General features: G+C 39.8%; 1 protein-coding gene across 1 annotated transcript; it reads left to right on the plus strand.

Annotated features, from left to right (window-relative positions):
• Positions 1-446: 446 nt before the first annotated feature.
• Positions 447-18,711, plus strand: lrrc3b (leucine rich repeat containing 3B). The gene is made up of 2 exons (XM_035183460.2): positions 447-642; positions 13,430-18,711. Exon 2 carries the CDS (start codon positions 13,576-13,578, stop codon positions 14,356-14,358), a length of 783 nt encoding a protein of 260 aa, XP_035039351.1. The 5' UTR covers positions 447-642; positions 13,430-13,575; the 3' UTR covers positions 14,359-18,711.
• The last annotated feature ends 491 nt before the right edge of the window (positions 18,712-19,202 follow it).

The following is a 19,202-nucleotide window of genomic DNA, read 5'->3' on the forward strand; positions in this document are numbered from 1 at the left end:
TCACAATTTGTCTCATAGGGCTTTAACAGGGTGTGACATTCTCTGCCCTTAACCCTCAACAAGAGTAAGGAAAAACTACTAAAAAAACCTTTTAACAGGGTAAATATCTGGCTCCTTAGCAGCTAAATGCTCCACTGTAATCACCAGCTCATCATAGACTTTGGTGTTTGATGGTGGGGAGGTGATGTCAGGAAAAAGGGATTTGAGGAATTGTCTCATGGCTCTGCTTTAAATGTGCGAGAGGATGAAGTCGGCCGACCTGCTCTAGTAACAGGAGTGAACCACCTAAGTGCCATCTTTCCCTGTGGGATGTGGGATGTGTGGGATGTAGGGCCAAATCTGTTTAGCTATGTGGGACATTTGTTAACAACACTGCCACATCTGTTGCTGTGGCGCCGGCCTCCATTTTACTCTGAAAGCTGGCACCGGAAATGGTGCCGCCCCGGTTTCCCGGTGACTTCACTCCGCGAACCCCTCCCTTCCTCCCCATTCACTCCTGTGCGGTGTTTTACACCGGGAGCCAAAGATGCGAGTTCACACTGCGACTGGTGCGTCAGTGAGCGGCTCCAGGAGCAGACAGGCTGGGTCCACTCCTCCGTGTGACATGAGCCGTGCGGCTGCAGCTCTTCACTCTGACCGCTGGTGAGCTCACTGTGTGTCGCCTGTTGCTCCTGTGTGTGTGTGTGTCTGTGTGTGTCTGTGTGTGTCTGTCTGTCTGTGTGTTTGTCTGTCCTCTGCTGTCATTCTTTCTGTTTGCACGAAGGAATTATTGTAGCCATCTGTGATGTATGATTCACACCCGAGAGGATCGTGCGTGTGGACTTTTCTAAGTCGCTGTGCATTTGATGGTTTCTGAGCATCGCACAGCACAAAGCTGTGGTTTGGTGTTGGCACCTCAGGTAGGCTGGTGCGTGATGTTTTCACAGGCGACGTTCTGCCAGACGCCATTATAAAATATTCCATTTCACGATTCTTTTGGTAATAATCGAAATTGGACAGTATGAAAAATATATACAAATCTGCATTTTAACAGTCAAAAGCCATACATTAATTCGGCCCGCAATTAACGCGTAATTAATTGATATTTTTTTTGCAATTTCCAACTTTATTCGTGCTTCGACTGCAGTTTCTTCCGATCTTTTCCACATTAAATGCACCGCGGAGGGCGGCAGCAAGCAGTGCGGTTCATTTATCAAAGTTCAGATATCGAAGTAATATCTCAACCTGGCTTCGTTAATTTGGTGCCGAATTACAACATCACTCCTCTAGAATAGGCACATGTGTCTAAGTGTGCAATCGGCCTGACTGCTGTGTGCCAGTAAAGATGGATTTATAAAATTGTGAAATAATTGAATTTAGATTTGCATGACGTTGACGTTCTCGCCATTCATAACGTGTAACGAAGCCACAGTTCAGATACCGTTAGGTTTATTCGGATTGGGAAGCTGGTGACGTTACGTCTGTTTGTGGAGCTCATCGTTCGTTTGCTCCGGTCATAGACAGACCGCGTTAACGGAGCCGCGTCTTTAAATAGATCGAAAGCATTCGGCAGTTTAACAGTTGTTTTTCACGATGATCCAGCTGTTGCCGGTTGTGAGGCAACAGCTGGATCATCCAGAGATTCAGGGTGTCCCCCCCCCATCCCCCGCTGTGCTCAGGTTGGGATGAACCGTGTTGATTCAGATCGTCTCATGCAGCCTTTCACAATCACAGCAACCAGACTCCTGACAGACGAGGGGAAGCCCCAACCAGTGATGGAGACCAGGCTCATTTGCATGGAGATGGTGGGGAGACCACCTCTATTGGAAACAGTCTATTTAATGCAGTGTTGATAGGCAGGGTGTCGACACAGACCCAGATGCTCAATAACTTTTAGAAATACCTGACTTGTTGGAACACAGTTGGAATAACAAACCAATTCTGAAAGCCTAAATCAAATTGCAGAGTCAGTGACATTACTTCAGTTCTTAGTATAAGCCAAACTGAATTAAGATTAAACCTCATTAAATATTACAAAGCACATTTACCGGTTAGTAAGGTACTTCACATCTCTGACACAGTTTGTTTAATAACATTTTCACAGTAAAGAACACAACTAATAGTTTCACTATCATTTTCTTCTTTGTTTTACCAATCATTCATTTCATTTATACAATGGGGGGTAGTGGAAAATGCGCGAATCAGTTCCCAGTGCAAAAGGGACTAATTTGTATTTTCTAATAAAAGGTTCACAGGAATGAAAAGCAATTATTCTTCACAGTCAAGCTGGAACTTGTGAATGATGATCACGAAAAAGGTGATTGATTGACTTCATCCGTTATCAACATTGTTTTATAAGTGGCTGCAGGCGAGGAGACTTGCAGCAGCACAGGGATCTATATAAATCTCCCCAGTAATCTTGTTGATTATTACCTCTGCCAAGGAGCTTGGTCTTTTAACCCCTGTCTGTTCATTTGTTTGTTGGTTTCTATGTTTGTTTGTTTACAAGTAAGATTACAGAAAAAAAACTACTGAGTAGATTTCCACAAAATTTGGTGGAAGGATGAGATATGGGTCAGGAAAGAACCAATTTTTTCACTTTATTGTGAGATAGGACTTTTTGGGGGACATTTTCATTTATTTCCAAAGAAATAATTAATGTATCTTGATAAAAAGAATCAGGCAGATTTTGGGAACTTAAACCTGAGCATGTGAAGTTTGGTGCTGCTTGGTTGAATTTGAGGGAATTGTTGGACCTTGGTGGATGCATATGCGCTCTACTGAAGGCCATTTTAGTCAAGGCCAGGTTTCAAGAAGATGTTTCATAATATATTATATTATATTATATTATATTATAGAGCTATGTGTCAGACCTCAACACAAAAAGTTTTTGTAGCATTGGTTATTGAGTATTGTTATAAGGCTCAGAAGTTTGGTCAGATTTTGAGCCTTTTTTCTCTTGATGTGCTGTTTCTGTGTTGGAATCTTAAGACTGATTCATTTAGGAGAAGCCTCTCATTTAACACTAATGCACTGAGTAATTTGATGTACTTTTAAATTACAAAAATGGTCTAAACATGTTTATGTTCCTTCATGAGGCATTGTATTGGGGAGGATATTGACGCCCAGCTCAGCTATGTTTTTAACCAACCCACTGTCCTCAGTAACCTTGTCTCAGCAGCAGGGACATGGAGACATGGTCAGAATTGAGGGAACAATGAATGGAGCCAAATATAGCGAGGTCCCTGAAGTAAACCTGCTCCACAGTGCTTGTGACCTGACACGGGAGTGACAGTTCACCTTTCAGCACACCACTGTCAGGAAGCATACAGCCCAGACAACGCTTGGGGGGGCTTCAGGAGAAGTTGCTGTCCGTCCTTGTGGCATATGTCTTTTTCCCAACCCAGTTTATAAGAAACTACGCCCACTTCTGTACGACCAAGGCCCTAACACTAACCAACACAGAAGTCTTGTAGAACATCTGAGATGAGTTCAGACGTTTCCCATTAAGTCTAATGGAGTTTGAGAGGTTCTGCCAGGAGGAACGAGATAATGCTTCTAGAGACTTACTCAACAAGACTGGAAGCTGTGATTGCTTCAAAAGGGTCTAAGTGTCAAAATTTTATTTTATTTTACAGAATTTGCAAAAATTCCTAAAACACATTTTTATGTTCTCATTATGGATGGAATGTAAATTCATGTTCAAAAATGGATAATATTTATTTAAAATGAAATCTAACACACAGTGAAGTGAAGTGGTCTGAATACTTTATGAAGCCACAAAATATCCACTTAACCTGTCTGGGGGAAATATGTTAATGTGTTTTATAACCTGCATTAATTGATTTTTTTCTTGGCCTCTTGAGGATGAGCAGTCTCACAACATTTGCACTCTCACTTTATAAAGTTGTTACTGCTAATGCCTTCGACAAACAGTTGACAGTCATGTTTATCCATCGGACTGACACAGAGCAACATGAGCATTCAGTCTCATCTCAGTGTCCAATTTTCATTCACTTGCGTCCTGTGGTGGGGTCTCATTAGGGAAATATCTGGCTCCTTAGCAGCTAAATGCTCCACTGTGTTCACCAGCTCATCATAGACTTCGGTGTTTGATGGTGGGGAGGTGTTGTACACTGAGTGAATCAGTGCTTTTAGTGCCGCAAACCGCCTCCTGCTGTGACTGGAAGTGACAGTGATGATGAGCAGTGAGACTGAACCAAAACGGTACAACAGCAATAAGCCCAAAGATGCTTAAAACACTGCAGACATGTTTTCAGTGGATTCAGCACTGTGAGCAACCCCTTTCACATTATACATGGTCACTGATAATATACATAATATACAATAATCATTAGTGTAGCTTTAAAGAAGAAATGAACCTCAAATTACAAACTTAAGAGCTAAGCAGTAAAGCTAGTCATTCTTAGTACGTGCTTTTTAGCCACACAAACGCATTGGCAACTGCGTCGTGACTGTTCTTATACTTACTGTTTCTGGAGGAATCCAGCAGAGGGCACACCACAGAACTCACACTAACGATGGTAGAACGCTCGGCTCTATAATCTTTAACTCAAATAGATTTGATTTTTTGCCATTTTCTAGATTCATAAACAAAGAGTTCATGTTAATAATAATAATAATTCTAGATGTGGCCACACCACCACTACTGCCCCGACCTTTATGTGAGTATTGCATCTTGCATATGCGTCGTGTTCATTTCGGAGGATGTGCACAACCTACACGACCAAAGGACGCAGGATACGCGAAGCAGCCGTCTTGCGTATGTGTAGTGAACAGCAGGCGTAAACCGATCTTTAGTCTCAAAACAAGACTAATTGTGCAGTTGTGATCTTTTTATTTGACCACAGTATTTGGCTTAACTCTAATCTCATCTCATCAGTCTTTCCCCCAGTGTCTATATGCATCCCCTGTTCTGCATAGAAGCAGTGTTGCCGATTGATATTTTAGCCTTTTATCTGATGGACAACGTGTAATCCCTCCTTCTTCCAGACCAGGTGATCAGACGTTTCAAGATCCAACCGGTAACACAAGTGAAGCAGCTTTGCTGTGAGGTTTCGCAGGTTGCAGTGTATCACAGCTGCTAGTCCTGCCTTGTAATCCATTTTGCCTTGTGAAAGAAAAACAGTGGCGAGCAGAGGGACAGTAATGCCTCTCGCCGGCCGGCTAATGATTCTGATTGCGAGCTCTTCCCTTCACAGGAAAAGCACACACATAGTGATTGCAGGCAATTAAGCTGCAGGTAGAAGCAACACTATTTTCCTTTACATGTAAAGTGATGCTAGTCAACAACTACACAGTGGCAGATTGTGTTTATTTAAATGTATGAATATGTTCAACCAATCTTTATATTCCTGTCAGGTTTGTTTTGGGCAAATTTCATATTGACAATTCAATGTTGTAATCGTACTTCCGATGAGCCCTGTTTACTGCTCAAATTTAATTTAGTTTATATTATGTTTACAACAAATTAGAATAATGTGGAGCTTTATTCCTTAGAGCTAAATTAAAAGTAATTTTTCTCTACAGCAGCAGAACAAGCTGTAAACACTTAATTTTATCACCATATCAAGCTTTTTAGGCTAATGCATTTTATGTGGAGGACCACAAGTGCCACTGAAATAGCAATAAAGCATTTCATTAATTATTAACTCATTCTACTTTGAAAACACTCACAAATAAATGTGTTTACAAATTAATTTATGGATATTGAAATGGATAGTAAAAAGTGGAAGTATGAAAACAATTTCCAATTGAAATATGAAATCAATAAATCATTCAAATCAAAAAAGGATGTACATAAACATAATGAATCAAAAAGTCAATAAGACACATTTAAAATACATGAATAAATGTATTAATTAATAGAATACATGCATTTTTTAAATACAGAGAAATGTATAAGATTACAGATTTTAATCAGGAATTTAAAAGGACAGTTAATAACTATATTTCCAGGTGTAGTTAAGACCTGCTTCATACTGAATCATAAGATATGTGTCAATTCAGGGGCCACATCCTTTTGAGGCAGCAATTAACGATCAAATGCATCATAGCGGCGAGGCCCGGCTCTCTTTCCATTCCTGAGAAACGAAGGCTCCAACGGGGAGATCCTTCCTGGCTCAACCTATCCCAGGATCAACTCAACCTAACGGGTAACGGGTAACTGTTCTATTAACAGTTCATACGTTCAAAAAACCAAGGGGCATTCAAACTTTCTTGGTGTGAACAACTTCAGCTCTGTTGCTAGGCAACAGCAATATGGACAGGACGAGCTTGTGACGCAGATCACAGAAATACTCTGTAGACCAGACCATCTCATTTTGGTTCAGCCATCGTAGACCACGTCCTCCGAAGGATTCAGCCCCTGAATTGTTGAAACAACGGCCAAGGCCTCAGTGTGGTACAACAATCACTCCACCTTACACAGTGGTTGGTCGGGAAGGCAGTACGATGCTGTCAGAAGTCTGTCCAGAACAGATATAAACATTTCTAATTTTGAATTAAGGTGTATTTTTTGTACTTTTGTACACATGTCACGCACATATGACCAAACCAGGGTTTACTGATTAGGATCATACGTCGATGTAATGCTTTTCTATGGCTATGGATTTGCTGCCAAAAACCCATCAATTTAAGTAATTTCCCAGAATGTATGTATTGGAGTCCCAGTTAATGTTTCAAACCTCAAACAATCTGTAGCATCTTTAAGCCAGGTCTATCTGGTATTGAGAGAATCTCGTAAAACCTTTTGTTTTTTCCAGTTTTAAATTGAGTGAATCTAATTCTGACGTCCCTCGGCAGCTTTCCTGACTACTCTCTTTCACCTTTATTGACTGGTGCGTAATCAATAAATAAGTGGGAGGTGTTGCTTGAGTACCTCTGACTTGACACACGAGTTCTCTTAGTTGCACACAGTGATAGAAAAATCTCTGGAGAACAACTTTCCTACCTTCTAAAAGTCTGAGTTGGTAGGGTATTATACAAAGCCCCAAGTGTAAGGGAATCCATTGGTGACCCTCCTGTGTTCAATTTGGGGCTTAACAATGCTACACAGGGGATTTCAGATACTGAACTATGGATTAGTTTCAAATACAGCTGAGGTTTAAGCCTGTAGATCAGATAGAGTGGGGTCTGTGGTTCAGAAGATTATTTGCAAAGGTGCCTCATTGGAAGAAAAACAAGAGAATAGACCATTCTGTGTGTGAAATCAAGAAGGGCCTCACTTAACCAGCACAGCACAGTGCAGCATCAACTGCACAGTGCTAGAACAGAGGCAACAGGTTGTGGAGCTCACACCCTCTTGCAATGGGCAGAGGTTTGAGGTTTTCCCAGCTGTGTACGTCCTGTTCCACAGCAAGTTGACAGGAGATTTTGTTATGCACATACATTTTATATCATGAATTCTGAAGGAAAAAGGCCATAATATAAGTAACTTGAAGATGTCAGAAAATGATAAAGCTGACATAGATCGAAAAATAACTTATGTCATAGTCTCGTGACGCAGTAACTTTAGTAACCAATAAGATGCATGATCTACAGCTTATTTAGACCAACCCATTATCTGTCATCATATGATGTGATGACATCATTATGAAATGGCACTATTGCAGTAGAATTAAGTTAACATTGAGTTATTGGGGTATAAACAGCGCACACAGGGTTTGTCTCAACCCCTCAACTTTAGATTGCATTATTTGCCAGGGTCAGAAAATGAACCTTAATGCCCTTTTAAAAATAATTTTGTTCGTATTTAATAATTTGTGCGGTATTAAAGGGGTGAAAGAGAAAAAAAAGGGGGGGTGGGTAGCATTTAAGAGGATTTGGTTTAAAGATGTCTGATTTATTTATCATTTATGAAAAAAATGACACTCTGAAGTTCCCCTCTAATGGATTTCAGATCTGAGGTCAACAGAATTATAAAGTTGGCACTATTTATTGTCATCTCATCTCATTTCTTTTTATTTTCTTTTTATCCATTACATATAGTTCATATAGCCAGTGGATCTTAGTAATGCCCCTGCACACCATCTATAACATGACTGAACCGACCTAAATAAGAATCTGTTATTTGTGATGACGTTTAATTTTCAATAAAGCCATAAGTATTTTCTTCAACTATTGGTGATCCAGCATCTATCAGGTTCATCCATCTACAACAAAGTTCCAGATCAGTTATTAATAAGGATTGTGACTTTATTCCACATTTTTCTACTTACAATAACATCCCATGAAAAATTAAGGATTGCAATGTGTTTGTGTCTTTTTATACCTAACCTCTTTCCAACCCTGTGGTTTGCAGCTTCTAACCATTTGATTCCCACTGACGCCATAAATCTTTTAAAAAGTGGCTCACAAATATGTAATTACAGTTTGATCTTCAGAGATCACACAATGTGTAACTGAGTCAAAACAGAGTGCATCTGGTCATAATGAACAGCCTGTGTGGTGTCTTTCAGTGGTTTCTGGACAATTGCATTGAGGACTAAGATTAGGCTTTGGAAACCCAATACTCTTTACTAAGATACATTAGTTGTTGCTTCTATATGCATCAGGGGGGCACAATGTAGCTTATGTGACTTTAAGGCTTAAGGTCTTCAAACTTAAATATAGATCTACATGCCTAGAGCGTTTGGGACCTTATTCTAAGACATGGCCTTTGGTGAAAGCGATATAAACACTTCACACAGCAGCATATTCATGTCATCCTAAAGGCCCTTCAAGCTAAAGGCTCCGAAATCCATTTGACAGCTCTATTTTTTGGGTTAGTCATGGTGGCTGTGAGGCTCCAAGGGACGGCAGTGTCAGTCAGTGCATCACTTTGGTTCAGACTGGAATGTTTCAGACCACAGGACAGACAGCCAACAGCCAGGGTAAGGACATCAGAAGTCTGTCCAGAACATATAGACACTTGTTTAATGTCGGATGTCGTTTGAGTGTTTGTTCTTTCATACACACATCATGCAAATATTACCAAACCAGGGCTTCCTGATGACAAGTCTTTATTAAGACCATACGTCTACGTAATCTCTTTCTATGGCCATGTATTGGAGTCCATGTTGATTTGTCAATTTTCCAAAAGCAGGCATCTTTAAGTCAGGTCTATCCAATATTGAGAGAATCAAGTAAAAACAGGTTATCTCTTCAGTTTTAAATTGAGTGAGTCTAGTTCAAATGTCCCTTGGCAGATTTCCTGATTACTCTCCTCCACTTTAATTGACTGGTACATAATCAATACATAAGTGGCAGGCGTTGCTGGACTACCTCTGACTTGAGGCATGTTTGGCTCGAAGGGATGGCAGCGTCAGTCAGTGCAACACTTTGGTTCTGGCTGAAACTGCTGGATGGAATGCCAAGTGCCCTAATAAAAAAGGTCACTGTGCCAAGAACATAGTTTAACCAGCCTCTAAATTGATTATGGGTGTGTTTTGGGGCGTAATGTACAATTAACCATCAGAATCCCATCTTCATTTTGTGTCCTATTTTTTTATAATTTCTATATTTATACTGGCACAAACACACCACAGCTAATTCCTTGTATGTGTAAACCTACTTGGCAATAAACCCTGATTCTGATCTTGGTGGGTTGTTATTAGAATGGTGGATTTGCAAGGTACTAAGATAAACTGTTTGTATTCATGCTCAGGCAGACCACCTGTGTATACACATGCAGTGTGCATATGAACTCTCTTCATAATAAGCCTGAGAATTAAAAAAATGTTTTTATCAAAGCCCAATAGCTTTTCAATGCCTCAATAGAAATGCACTAACAATGCATCTGACCACACCTCATTGTAATACCACCATGATATCGATGGGAATGTGCTATTTAAACAATGTTGGCTATTTTGGTTGTTAAAATAGCAAAGACACTTGAGTTGTGCTTGGCACTGCTTTGTACCAGGAGTAAGAAAGGACCCGTAATGGTCCTTTGGATAATTGTTCACTTGCCTTCACTTTTCATCTACTGCCATGTTTTAGTTGCTATATAAATACAGACCATTTATTTACCATTTCTTGTTTTTTGCTTATACAGTTTAAACATAGATGGTGAACATAAATTGTACTCTAAACATTATCTATATTATTATTATCGAGGCATTTTACCATGCTGAAATTAACATTTAGCTCATTTATAATCCTTATGATGTCATGTTTGATTTGGCTGTGTCAATCGAGGCTGCACAGAGAGCCCATGTTTTTTAATTCATAGTCATGGAGTCTGTAGCAACAGAAACAAACATCTTAGCCCCACACCTAAAGAGAGCTGTAATCATGAGGGACATCAGAGCAAAGAGGAGGCTACTCCCCACATCCACCCATTCAGTCCTCATAAATTGCAGTCTGTCCCTTAAGCATGTAGAATGTAGCTTTTTAAATAGACAGGACTTAGGTAGGAAAATCATATTTATTCTAAAGCCCAACCTTGGTTTTAAAGTGTGGATCTGCTTATCGAGTCAACCCCTCCGAACTTCAGTTTTGTGTGCATTCTAATCCATCAGAAAGAAGGTGAAGTTGCCATCCTTTTCCCTCCATTGCAAGAATACATCTTATGGAAATGTTGCTTCTTTTAATATGGGGCTCTTCATTTGGATTTATGCACTTTTGCTAAAAGAAATGCACTTGACTGATTGAACTTGACTGCACCCGACCATGAAGAGGATTTTATCTTTATCTTTTGATCTCAGAATTGCCCTGCGGGGACGAATAAAGTTGTTTCTAATTTGAATTTAAGTGCACCAGGTGAACAAAATATACTTCTATACTTAAACCTAAAATCAAACCATGGTTAAAACTCAAACAACACGGTAGATAGGCTGTGCAGGTGTTAAAGGATGTCATAAAATGTGTCCGGCTTAAGTTTATCTTTCAGCCATATTGCATTATTGAATTTATCTTATCTTACGAATACATTTCAATCTGTTTCAAAGGTTTATGCATTACTGTAGTATACTTATACTTTATAGTATACATATTTCTTAACATTGTAACCATTTCTCCATTTTGCAATCATGCTGCTGCTACTTCAGTCAACGTTTTGTGTGTGTGTTTCATTGTCTAAAGATGAGAAAGGGCATGTAGTGAAAGTTTTGAGTTAATTGTGTCAAGTTTGTGAATTCTATGAATTACAGATAAATAAACTAGATAAAGAATACACTGACACAGGATGATCAATAGTTGTAACCATTATACAAATACATTTACAATATATTAAGCTATTACAAGAATACTTAGAGAAATATGCTTATTCATCTTCCCTCCGAAGGTGAGATGAAAGGATTGATAACAATGACACGTCTGTGTGTGGAGCTGGAGACACTATGTGATCAGATTAGCTAACTTAAAAACTGAAAACAGCAAGCTTTGCTTCATTCAAAAATTCAAAATACAGCCACAAAAAAAACGTCATCAGCATTTATTTATGACCTGTGTGAGCGTAGCCTACAAACGGCACAAGCCTACACTGCAGTGACTGTATACTTTGACAAAGCTAATAATAATAATTGCCCCTGGAAGCTATGCCGTTCTCATAGAAAAAGTGATGCCCATTGATGCACCGTAATAATGTGTGTGTGAATGGGTGAATGGCAATAACCTGTACTGTAAAGTGCTTTTAGTGGTCATCCAGACTAGAAAAGGGCTTTATAAACCATTTACCTGGACTGTGGGAGCACAAGTAACAGGAAGAACCCAAGGCCATTAGATTTGTAATGCAACAGACTGACCTGCCTTATCATCCTCCTCAACTCCTGTGCAGATTAGGACACAGCTATGGGCAGCTGCGAAAAAGGAGAATTTGTACCAAACCTCACAAACAACTAAGTGAGCATCTAGAGAAAAGAAATTGCACCACTGCTGCAGGACCCTGGATCCCCATCTGAGGACCCGTATAACCTCTGGTTCTCATAGAGGACTTAGAGTAAATCAGAAAGAAAACATCTATAGTGCATGGGTGCTGTAAAAGAGTTGCAGTAAAAACACCACAAACTGTAAGGTCTCTGCATCCTGTGGCTCTACCTTCAACTGTTCAAAACATCATATTGCACACAGTACAAATGCTGGGGTGTTTTTGGCACTGAGTATGTGTTTTTCAACTACATGTTCCCCCTATTCAGTGTCCCTTATTCACAATTTGCACAGTTATTGTTATTTTCCCTTTCAGCATCACCCATATGTTCCCTCTGTCAAGGACAACAGAAATAAAAACAGGGAGACATAACACAACACAACAGAAACACCTAAGGTCAACCGTCTCAGCCCCGCCTAGGAACATTTTTTTTATTATCTTTTATTATCAAGCACAACTTTGATTTTACAGTGCAGCTCTTCTTATCGAGTCAGCCCCTCCCGACTCCAGTTTCATGTGTGCATTCTAATCCATAAGAAAGAGGGTTGAGTTGCCATCTTTGTTAATGATTATATCCCCGGCAAGAAGACATCTTATGGAAATGTTACTTCTCTTGAATATGTAGCTCTTCAGTTGAATGCCTCTATTTGAGCTTTGCTCCTAAATATCTGCAGGCTTCATAAATTCTGAACATTTTCTGATGTCCTTACTGAAGCATAGTCTCTAAGGGTCAGGTTGACTGTAGTTATTGTTGGTAAATTCAACATTCATGTTAAGCTGAGGATTTTTCTGTTTGTGACTGCATTAATCCATCTCTTGGGTCTTAGCCAATGAGCTTGTAGATCATTCAAGTTTGAAAATTAGATGTTATTGATGCCATTGCCCCAACAAAGGTGATGTTGGTCTTTGGTAAGAAAATATTTCCATGGAGAAAAGCCACAGGCGTCGGATAGAAAAACAAAGAGGTGAAAAACAGCATAAACCGATATCTCCATGTTTTTATGACATTTATTAAGACATAAATTTATCATTTGGAACTGAGAAATACAATTGGTCTTTTTCTCTGACATTATTCCCCAAAAAACGATACCTCTCAGATCACAAAGTCAAAATTAAACATGCTAAAGTAACATTCAGTTTTAATGCTCCACATACATGGATACAAAAAGTTGGAACATATCAAGCAAACTGCAGGTCTACTACACTTTGATATGATTGTTGTTGAAATGTGTACGACAAATTCATTTGCCTTGTCTAGAGATGGGGAAGTGTCCATTTTTCGTGTCATCGGACAACTTCAGATGGTTTCTGTTGGTCATGTTCTCCGAAACAATACTGTGAATAAACAATACTACTACTTGAATCGGGTCATTTTCTCAATAATTTCTAACAATAACCATTCTATGTTATTCTGAAAATCTCTCATCAATTTGTCAACAATCAATTCAAGTTAATGTACTTATAGATAGTTTTACTGAGGAATAGAACAATAAATAAAATGTCACACAAGAATAAGAGCAGGTTACAAGCATCCCATAACCTCAATGGCTCAACTTGTCTTTCTCTTTGATCTTGTTTCAGGCCTGAAACCAGCATGATCATATCAGTTCACACTCCAGTATCTCCAGTGGGCAGACAGTGAGGACCAGTAGCCACCATGCAATGTGTGTAAGGGACCAGTGGTGGTGTTGTGGGCCCAGGCGGGATGCTGCTGACAGCCAGTCAGTATGACCTTGCTGGACTTGTGGCTGTCGCGCTCCATCCCCATGTGCCTGCTCCTTCAGAGCCTTGTCCTCATGGCCCTGTGCTTCCCCTCGGCCAGCATGTGCCCAAAGGGCTGCATCTGCCAACGCGACCCCCACCTCCATGGCCTCAACGTTACCTGCAGTCAGTCCCGCCTCAAAGAGATCCCCCCCAGCCTCCCGGTTGATACAGTCCTGCTGAGGCTGGACCACAACCAAATTGGAGCGGTGCCTGATCAAACCTTCCATGGACTTAGGCTTTTGAGGGAGCTCAATCTTTCATACAACGCAGTGGAGACTTTAGGCGAAGCAGCCTTCAGTGGCATAGAGGCGACCTTACAGGTGCTGGACCTCTCCCACAACCGTATTACTAGCGTACACAAGGATGCCTTTGCTCGGCTCAAGGCCCGCGTCATTGTGGACGATAACCCCTGGCATTGTGACTGCGCCCTCCAGCAGGCCATCAGTGGAATGGCCCACAACCACGAGGCTGCTGCTAGGGTTCTCTGCAGGAGCTCGGAGCTTCTCGACCAGGAGGGAAGACCTTTCATGGCAGTGGATACTGACCTCTGTAACCTGGCCAAAAGGACCACAGACTATGCTATGCTGGTGACCATGTTTGGTTGGTTTGCCATGGTCATTTCATATGTGGTGTATTATGTTCGACAGAACCAGGAGGACGCCCGACGCCACCTGGAGTACCTCAAGTCTCTTCCTAGCAAACCCAAGAAACCTGACGAGGCTGACGACATTAGCACTGTTGTTTGATAGCTGTCACAGTGACTGAGTCCATCACAAACCTAATGACCACCAACATGTTTATGTGACAGGACCCCCTTTTAAAGTGTGTTTACTATTTGTAATACTAGTGATGTGAGCATCAAATTGCTGATAAATCTTTGTATTTTGGAAATTTTGTTGTATGTCCTTAACCAGGGTTTGCTCATGACTGATGTGAGATACGATGAGAAGGGAGGCCACAGACTAACACTCTAATACCAACATTATCTTTTCTACAGAAATTGATTATGGAGTTTTGAATATTTGAATCTCAGGTTTAAATATTGATATGAAAATGGCTCTTTTTAAATGAAATTTGGAATATATGATAAATAAGAAATATATTTTTAAGATAAAACATCCTATTGTCTATTTCCCAGAGCCCTGATTTTGGTATCTCAGTCCACAGTAAGATGTATTTTGAGTTTTTTAAACACTTGCTAAACCAAGTGCATCTTCAATTCCCAGATAAATCAAACGTAAATTACAATATTTACAAATTGTAGTTACTACAAATTATTTCAGCACTTGAACCCCTATGTATTTCAAGGGAGACTAATTGTCTTTACATTGTGTTTATTTAAGACTATCAAAGCTTTGAATATGGGGTGTGTTAATATTGGGTATAAAGTATTCCAGCTTTCCTTGAGCTGTTATGACATCCTTTTGATTTAGAGAAATCAAACTTAACACAATAGAGTGAGGCATGGTGGATTTCACTGAAACATTCAGTGAATGATCTCACTAAGTGGCTACAGACAATTCTGTGGAAGCCACATTTTGCCAAGAAAGAAACAAATAAGAAATTCTGACTTAAAATCATTTGATACAAAGTTAAACTTTTTACTCTTTGGATGAAACTTGTGAAATATTTAAAGCGAGTTTCACAACCATCCCAACTTTAAAATAATCAATTATTATATTTTGAAATGGTATTTGGACCATGGTGGTGCCAGTGGACCAAGGGCCAGTTGTGACAGCGTACCATAGAGCTTAGAGTGAACAAACCAGACCAGGGAAAGTATAGAACATTCAACTTTTAGAATCACAAGAAACAGGTCCAGATCCATAGTGTATAATTCATGGTGTTTATTGATATATTTAGATAGCAGCATTTTATACACGATAGGTTTTTGAATGGAATGATTTAGTATGTAATCGTGAAGGAAAAACATTAATGAAATTATCAAATCATAATATGAAAGGGTTTGCATTCAAATGCGAATTTCCGTCATAATGACAAACTGCCCTTTTTTCTCATGGTGACATCAAGAAAATTACCATACCATAAGACACCATAGTAACAGATAGTGAGTCCTTGTAATTGACACCCGTATTATCACCCACAAGAACAGTAATTTGCTTAAGACTATAAATACCCTTAAACTTTAGAAAGTTGATCCTGGCAAACAGCATCTAGCAAATGTGACATTTACAAGTCAGAAGTATTTTTGTGGAAATAATTATGTACATTATGCCCAAGAAAAGGTCAGATGTGTATTTAGATTTGTTCTGAATGTGAATTTTTACTGAAACTTTTGTATTTGCTGGGTAATTGGACTTAAGCTGATGGAGACTCTGAATGGTAAGAGATGTGAGACAGCATCAATAGCATTTTAAGGGGTTCCAAAAATCTGTTCCTGGACGAAATAGGAAGAAAAATGTTATAATAGTGAAAATAGTGTAAAAAAAAAAACAATAACAATAACTCAAGGCCCAATCACAAACTTTTTCCAAGCTTTTGACTGCATCCTACAGTCTGTATCAGTGGTTGTCAAGTTGTCATCACATGAGTGTATGTAAGTTTGAAAGGGTGACAAAATTAGTCATATACCATTTCTAGTCAGAAAGGATTGGATAATAAGACACCCACACCAGCTGAAAAGGCACAACAGATGCATTCTAATGAGACTCTTACATGGCTCAGCTATCTGAACCAGCATTTAGCACCTTAAGATCTCTGCTGCTCCTTAAAGACACAACTGCCTAGACTGGGCATCCTGTGCAGCAGCTATGGGGAATGTCACATTGGTGAAGGACCCTCGACACAAGTCCAAATGAATGCAGGAATCATCATTAAACCCATTTTTGTGAACACTTAATTCAAAATGGTCTCAGCATTGACTGGGAATGGGTCAACGTCATCATCCAATTACCAGTAGATGGCTGGAGAAGTATCAAGGAGGCCATTTGCATCCACCATGAGAGAACATATTTGAACATTCCCAGTGCCCTAGCAATCCCATTCAAATTGGTTGATTCTGCACCTCACACTTTGTCTAATGCCAATGTTCAGGGCCAGTACAGGAAGTAGTATACCCTTTATGATGACATTCCATGACAATAGAGCAAACACAATCTGCAGATTAAGACTGAGATGCAACTGAATGCTCTGAAATAGGCTCGTAATGCTACACAGTTCCTGCAAAGATTTGCCCGTCCCACACAAATGTTGTCTGTCCTGAAGGGTCCTGTAGTCTGAAAGGTTCCATTCTGACCACGACATGAGTTTTCTGAGATAACACATCAGTTTCCAATCATGTTTGATTTCACTATAGCCAAGATCAAGATGTGGTTCTTGTTGTGCACCTTGGAGACAAGTCTCAAATGGGAGGAGGGATACAAGGATATAAGGGTTCTATGAAAAGGCAAATGGGCAATCAAAAACAAAACATCATGGTTTCGACGAGGGTGAAATTGGGGGCATTCTGCGAATTGTTTGCACACAAGTGTTGAAGGCGAGGGCTAAACTCTGGTCCTTGTCTAGCTCCATCACTCGTGTGTTCTTGTCAGCTATTTTGTCTACTTTCACAGATCTTTTAAGCTATAGTAATCTTGTAATCAGAACATCTTGTCTGAGATCAGATGTTTTGTTCGTGGAACCTTGCAGCTACATGAACACAGTCAGGGACAAGAAACACTTTGTGGTCGGAGCAGCACAGCCACTGTGAGATTTTCAAAAGCCCGTAGTGTGCACTTTCCCAAAGTCGGCCTTGAGTTGAGATTATTTAGTCAAAAAACAAAGTGTCTTATATGGTGTATGTAAGGGTTTTGGTAATGGTGAAACAATACCTTTAGAGAGGCTGTGTTGTACTGAACCGTTCCTCCTACAGTTTGTGAAGTCTATGTTGTTGTCAGTGTCTATTGTTACATGTGTGTCTGCACTGATCAGAAGAAAGCACTAAATGTCAGATTCCCTGGACTCTTCTTGTTGGTGTTTTGTGTTTGAGTCGGTCCTTGAGAGTCACAGCTGGACATTGTTACCATTTGCTTTCCCATGACCCCATTTGTTTCTTACCAGACCCGTTTCAAGGGGAGGACAGATTTGTCAAATATGGAGATTGCAGACCACACTATGCAATCATCTCAGTCATCACATTCCTATTGCAAGTCAAGCTGCCAATTCATGCATCATTTCCCTTTAATAACACTGTGGATAGTGATGTTCTCGGCAGCGCAGGAAGAGAAAACTCATTACTGTCACTGAAGCGCACTAAAGCATATACTGTAGGATCAGGGAAAGACAATAAAAGTCATGTGACAGATAAAACTTACATGTAAAAGTACAAGAGATTAGATTTTCACCAAAAACTTAAATAGTATAGTATTCATAACTACTACCCACTTTCAATAACAACCTAAAGAAATCCTGCACGACATGTTGGATAATGGGTGTCGGTGGTATCTTGTGAAATTTCTTTTCAGTTAATGTTTTAATTGTTTGTCACAGATTTGTACAGTAATGGTTGTTAAAATAACGTCTTAGAGGGTATGCAATGAGAATATGTGGTAAGAGAACGCTAGGATCACATGTAAATAGGAACGTTCGTGTTGTGTAAAATACTTGAAATCCCTTTAATTAGTTGTTCTTGAGTGTGCTACACCCCTTAGCGTGGTCTTGTAGAGGCAACTTCATACTCCTCAAGACAAGAACCGAGTAGTCTATAAAATGCATGTACAATGTAATGAAGCACAGTGTAGCCAAGGATCCGAAAGTATTTCTAAGTGCCTGAATACTTATCTTACCATTTTATTTTTTTATTTTGATATTTTATTATTTTTCCACCTCCTGGTTTTTGTTCTCAACACTCGTACTTAAGGATTCTCACTGTTTCATGTATCTTTTAAGTTTGGTTTATTTTGCAAGTTATAAAAAAAGAAACTATCACCTGTGTTGATGCAACATGTTTTAACTGAATTCTAATGTACCATGTTGCAGTTTTCTGTGCACAGACAGAGTGGTGTGTACGATAGCCTAATTCACAGTTGACCCTGACTGTAATGGATCTGTTGTAATGACATGGCATATAGAAGATGAAATAAAGACATTGGTTCGTGGTATGTTTGGTTCTTCTTTTGCTGTAAAAATACACAGCTGGATTTAGCCGATTTTCACAGAAATAACACAGACGTGTCAGTGTCTACACAGGCTGCGTTTTGTATCCTGAGAGCCTCCACACAGCCTCCAAATGTTGCCTTTATTGTGTTCCTTGAAAAAAATGACAGGAAAATATAGAAGATCAAATATTCTTGGTAATAGTGTTGCTAAAATTAGTTTAGTGTTATTTGAAGGTTTTAAATTGTTTTCATTATTTCTCGGGAGACATGGTAGCATCACAGCAAAAAGCTTCTTGGTTCAAATCTCAGGGCCGTTCTGTGTGGAGTTTGCATGTTCTCTCTGTGTCTGTGTGTTTTTCGGGGGTACTCCGCCTGCCACGGTCCAAAGACACGCAGCCTAGTGTGTGGGAGACTCCAACTTGACCTAGGTGTGACTGTGAGTGGGAATGGTTGTTTGTGTCTGTATTCCGAGTTCGGTACATGTCTGAAAGCAG

Source organism: Hippoglossus stenolepis, chromosome 17 (assembly GCF_022539355.2).
Source record: "Hippoglossus stenolepis isolate QCI-W04-F060 chromosome 17, HSTE1.2, whole genome shotgun sequence".
In the NCBI taxonomy this organism is placed as follows: Eukaryota; Metazoa; Chordata; class Actinopteri; order Pleuronectiformes; family Pleuronectidae; genus Hippoglossus; species Hippoglossus stenolepis.

What these genes read in the sequence shown, in the direction of transcription:
- lrrc3b (XM_035183460.2), top strand. Translation starts at nt 13,576, where the DNA reads ATGACCTTGCTGGACTTGTGGCTGTCGCGCTCCATCCCCATGTGCCTG.